Source organism: Ischnura elegans, chromosome 3 (genome assembly GCF_921293095.1).
Source record: "Ischnura elegans chromosome 3, ioIscEleg1.1, whole genome shotgun sequence".
NCBI classification, from domain to species: Eukaryota; Metazoa; Arthropoda; class Insecta; order Odonata; family Coenagrionidae; genus Ischnura; species Ischnura elegans.
The window spans coordinates 23387661-23392865 of record NC_060248.1 but is presented as its reverse complement, the minus strand read 5'-3'; the positions used below and the strand labels follow the sequence as shown (position 1 = coordinate 23392865).

At 38.5% G+C, this 5205-nt stretch overlaps 1 protein-coding gene across 1 annotated transcript; it reads left to right on the top strand.

Annotated features, from left to right (window-relative positions):
• Positions 1-1609: 1609 nt before the first annotated feature.
• Positions 1610-3424, top strand: LOC124155152. The gene is made up of 4 exons (XM_046528869.1): positions 1610-2565; positions 2646-2845; positions 2920-3126; positions 3233-3424. Exons 1-4 carry the CDS (start codon positions 2028-2030, stop codon positions 3422-3424), a joined length of 1137 nt encoding a protein of 378 aa, XP_046384825.1. The 5' UTR covers positions 1610-2027.
• Positions 3425-5205: the final 1781 nt, after the last annotated feature.

The window sequence follows — 5205 nt, the reverse complement described above, 5'->3', positions numbered from 1 at the left end:
TGGATGGCGAGAGAATTTCAACTGGCGTAAAGAAGATTAGGGAAAGAGGTCATTGTCCTCAATGAATCCAACGAAATGATATTTGTTTTTTCCTTTTCATACAATAATCTGCCAATTTTGTTGATAAATCAAGTAATGATTTCGCTCGTGGTGGGCCTCGATGTCCCCATGGCAACGCGGATTTGTCCCTATCCCCTGCGTTCCTCTCATATGAACACCCCAGAGGCGTTAACGGGCATCCTTCCTTTTTCCTTCCCATTCCAACTCCTCCCATTACACTAGATGCACTCGAGTAGGATACACTCGATAAGTAATAAACTCGAGAGTAAAATTCTTTCAAGAAACCAACAACAAACAATTCGTCTACCGGCCACTGCATTTATGAAATATATTTGTAATTACTTTCAATGACGATCTACATTGACATTATATTAACATTTTTCTAAATAATCACGCCGCACAGTGGGCTGAAATCGAAAAAAGCTGGCCAAAAATCAAAATATTGACTTTTTTATATCGAACCAGAAATAGTATATTATCATTTAAGAATGTCCAGGGCATGTAAAACTGAAGTTAGTTATCTGTCAAAATTTTTTGTCTAATTTTTATAGCTCGCCAAAAATCAATAAAAATCGGTGAAATCGTGAGTGCGCGCTTTTTTCGTAAAAGTTCAACGTTTGTTCCCCATGCAATGAAATACAGTTAATAATTCGAAATTTTTGAGGATATTTATTGATAGTGCCACTCTTTTAGTTTATTATGAGTGAGCTTTTGTTTTAGTCAATTGTTTTTTATTAACTTTATGAATTTTTAAAAATACCACTATTTTTCGTTAATTTTTTACCTAATGCTAGGATAAAAGTAGTTACCGCCGCTTGCCGCCGCTAAGATATTTACACCAGGAGTTAGACTGAAGTCTATATTATTAGACGGAAAAGAAAAATCTTGCTCCAACTTGCTCCCCTCCGATTTTTTCGTGATAAAACAAAATGATGTCGGGCGGTTGTCGCACCCCATGACCCGCAATACACGGCGTAGGCACTCGAGAACATAGGATGACATGCGTAGTAGTCCGTTTGAGAGACTGTTTCCCTTAATTGTGAGTGCATTGTACTCAACTACTTGTTATTTGCGGTGTATTTATGATTTTTGCCTTCTTCTGACCATTATACCCCTGGGTCTTTCCGCGGGAGCCACGTGCGGATGGCAATAAACCTAACGGTTCGCGCGCTCTCCAAGCCTTTTGTCCTCGGCGGCTACCCCTATGCACCCGGATTTGTTCTTTTACTATGAACACGTGCAAGTGTTTCCATTCTACAAATTGGGTTTTCCCAAAATATGCCGTCTATGCGATTGGCACGCTCATTTCTAGCTGGGTGCTCAGCTTCAGTCTCCCGTCAGTATTCCTTGTTGAAGTGTGTGCCGAAGGACGTTCTGTTTAGTTGCCAAGTTATGGATAGAGCATTAGTGACACGCCAAGATTTACATAGTGTGATCTTGGAAAATAGAAGGAGTACCATTAAGCAGAAGAAATCGTTAGTACTGGAGTTTTTACACAAAAAATATTTTTTGGGAGGAGATGAGAAATTAAAAACTTTACTTGCGGCCTTCATTCAAAAAGTGTTTTTTCATCAATACTTTCGAAAGTGGGATGCGTGTACCAGAGTGAATAGTAGATTTCTTAAGTTGAATCATACTTGGTTACAACAGCCAATAACACTTCCTGACGCTGTGTTAAATTATCTCCCGTGTTCGTCTCCTCCAGGTGAGTGCTAATGTTTACGGATAAATGATAATATTTACTGCACGTATATACAACTGCACCAGTTTTTCATTCCTCGTTGTATTAGTCTGTGAATTGTAATTATTTCGTAATTTATTTATACATTGTTTTAGGCTCCACTGAAAGCACTCCTCGTGGAAGACCGTCACTGCATTTCGACAGTGCAAGTGAGAGGTCTAAACGTAGAAAAGTGATAAAACTGAGAAGTTCTACTTCACTGGAGGAATTAAGTGTAGCAACTTCCATGGAATTACGCGCCACAGGAGACAATGCAGCAGCTAAGATTGTAAAAGAGGTCACAACTACTACCCCAACAAGAGGGAAGCGAATGCTTTCCAAATGGAGGGCTAAAGATGTTCCTCGAAGACAGCTCTCGGAAGAGGAAGCCGTTTCTCTAATTGTGACGGCACAATTGACGAAGAGTCAATACCTCTTCATTCGGGAAACAGCGAAATTTCATGGGCACGATATATACCCAAATTATGAAAGGGTTAAAAAAGCAAAAAAGGTGACTTATCCGGAAGGGATAACCATAGAAGAGGAAAAATGTGAAGTAGACTTGCAATCTCTGCTTAATCATACGGCTTCAAGAATTATTTCTTTCATCGTGCAATCAGGCAAGGAAATCTCCGCTTCGACATGCAAACTGATATGTAAATGGGGTTTCGATGGTAGCTCTGGTCACTCTCGCTACAAGCAAACATGGCAGACATCAAATGTGAAAGATGACAGCTTGTTTGCCACCTCTCTAGTGCCTCTGCAATTGTTGGACTCAGCATCAGGTAAACAAAAATTGAGCATAAGTTTATAGTGATATCTAAAGTCATGATCGTATCTAATATTTTCTTCTTTTGTGAAATAGGAGAATACATATGGTCAAACCCTCACCCGTCTTCGGCTAGATTTTGCAGGCCTATACGGATTCAGTGGGTCCAGGAAACGAAAGAGATCTCAAAAGCTGAAGAGAATTATGTACGCGACCAAATAAACAACCTTCAGCTCGCTAGCGTGGGCAATGTTGTGGTCAAATTTGAATTACTACTTACAATGATTGATGGAAAGGTAAGGTTTCTCTATCAAATTCAATTTTCACTCGGGAAATAATGGAGTAGATATTCATAACTTATTTGCTACAGGTTTGCAGTGCATTGACTGAAACGTCTTGTATGAGGTGCTATCTTTGCGGCGCAAGAATTTCAGAAATGAATAATTTAAATAAAATAAAAAAAATGAAGGTGGACGAATCAAAATTTTCTTTTGGTTTGTCAATTCTTCACTGCTATATAAGATTTTTTGAATGTCTTTTGCACATATCTTACCGCCTGGACATAAAAATGTGGAAGGTAAGATCAAAACGTATATACATGTGTTGCATTACTTATCAGAGAAAAGTAAATGAATATCTCCCAGCATAATTATTTTTACTAAAACTTGAATCTTTACTGACAGGTTAAGTCAGCAGATGGATCTAAAATAGCAATGGAAAGGAGGAAAAAAATTGTTCAAAACGGATTCCGGTCCAGAATGGGTCTTATTGTTGATTTGCCTAAGCCAGGTTTTGGTACGACCAATGACGGGAATACTGCGAGACGCTTTTTCGCAAATCCAGCACTATCGGCTGAAATCTCAGGTAAATTGTAACATTATCTTCATTGATATGATAAGAGATACACGAAGCATTTTATTCCAAAAATATTCTAATGTAAGCAATTGGATGTTAAAATTGAAAATCGTCAAAAGTTGATATTGATTGTAAATTCCATAAAATATTGTGGAAATGGAAATAGTATTTTTACTTTAAGGAATTCACTTTGTCAACTTGGTGGGTTTTCTTAATCGTTAATCAGTTAGGATGTTATTATTGCGTGAGTTGCTAAATTATTAGTAATCGACAATCATAATAGAGTGCCATCTACAATTCTCTTCCAGGAATTTCAGAAGGCCTAATTACTCGCTTCTCGGTAATTTTGAGAGCTGTGTCGACTGGAATTCGAGTAAACGATAAGACTTTCTCTGCTTATTGCCTTAAAACCGCTAAAAGCTATGTAAAACTCTATCCATGGTTTCATATGCCGCCAACTATTCATAAAGTTTTACTGCATGGAGCGGAAATTGTGAAAAATGCCATACTTCCCATTGGACAACTTTCCGAAGAGGCGTTGGAAGCCCGACACAAAGATATAAGAAGATATCGCGAAAAACATACCAGGAAAGTTTCTCGAATTGCCACAAATTATGATCTTTTCCATAGGCTTCTGCTTACGTCAGATCCGTTTATTTCTTGTTCTGCGGGAGTTCCCCGTAAAGTAAAAAAACTTCCAGAGGAGGTGAAAAATCTTCTGGTTAAAAGCAAAAATATTTTAGAATATGAAGAGTCTTCATCCTCTGACTCAGACTAGAATTTAATGTGGTGTACCTTTGTTTTGAGAAATTTGCAATAAATATATTTGTCAATGGTATTCATTTTTATTATTACGCTTCAATGACCAAATTTTCAGGTGTAATAGACTCAAAAGCAATTTTAAATCATCACTTACCTTAGGATTAGCTATTAGATAGCTTAAATATAGTTAAAAATGGAAGAAAATCTGTTTTTCTCTTGATATTCCCGTATCAAAATTTTGCTTGCCCCTGGGAACTATGGTTCCCGCAAAACGTCTCGCTATTTTTAAATTTTATTGCCCTCCTAAACAATGTTCTGGACTAAATCATCCTAAATAAGTTTTATTGTGTCCATAAAATACCCATTTCACAAAAAGTTTCATTTATTTTGCAGTACTTTAGACTACAGTGATTTTTGGCCAGCTTTTTTCGATTTCAGCCCACTGTGCGCCGTTTATATAGAAAGAAAAAGATAGAAACTCACCTTGGAATATTTCGTTGGCTGGAAGTCCTTTCTTAGAATGGCATGCATCCATTTCCTCTTCGTCTCTTCGTCCATAGGAAATTGGAAAACGCACAATTTGTTTCCTCCTTGTAATTTCCTCTGCACTAAGGCACACAAAACTTGCACACTGTTTCTTGAACAGTTATATTAAATACTTTTGGCCACAAAACCACTGCATAAGCTGCTAAACTCCAAAAAAATTAGCTCATCAACAACCTGATCACTTTTTTCACCGCAATGGCTGCTAACTATAAACAACTGCAAGCATTGTCGGAAGGCGTGGTTGATAGCCTACGACTCGTGACGTCAGCAAATTGAAAGGCATAAGCGTCCAGGCCTTCTATCTCGGTGGCCGTGGTTCCTATCGCGGTGGCTCCTCCCTCCTTTCTTCCTTCACAATCCATTCACCTCCCCGGGTGATCGGGCGTATCAGTTAAATTAGTGGGTCCCGGCCCCGGTGCGTTGTAACCTTCTAAGGACCCCCCTTGGGCACTCATTTGTTGTCCTGTCGCTCCTTGGTTACGCGTTGCGGGAA

What these genes read in the sequence shown, in the direction of transcription:
- LOC124155152 (XM_046528869.1), top strand. Translation starts at nt 2,028, where the DNA reads ATGGAATTACGCGCCACAGGAGACAATGCAGCAGCTAAGATTGTAAAA. An exon ending in ATTGTTGGACTCAGCATCAG is followed by an intron (nt 2,566 to 2,645) that starts GTAAACAAAAAT and finishes TTTGTGAAATAG; the next exon opens with GAGAATACATATGGTCAAAC. An exon ending in TGGACATAAAAATGTGGAAG is followed by an intron (nt 3,127 to 3,232) that starts GTAAGATCAAAA and finishes CTTTACTGACAG; the next exon opens with GTTAAGTCAGCAGATGGATC.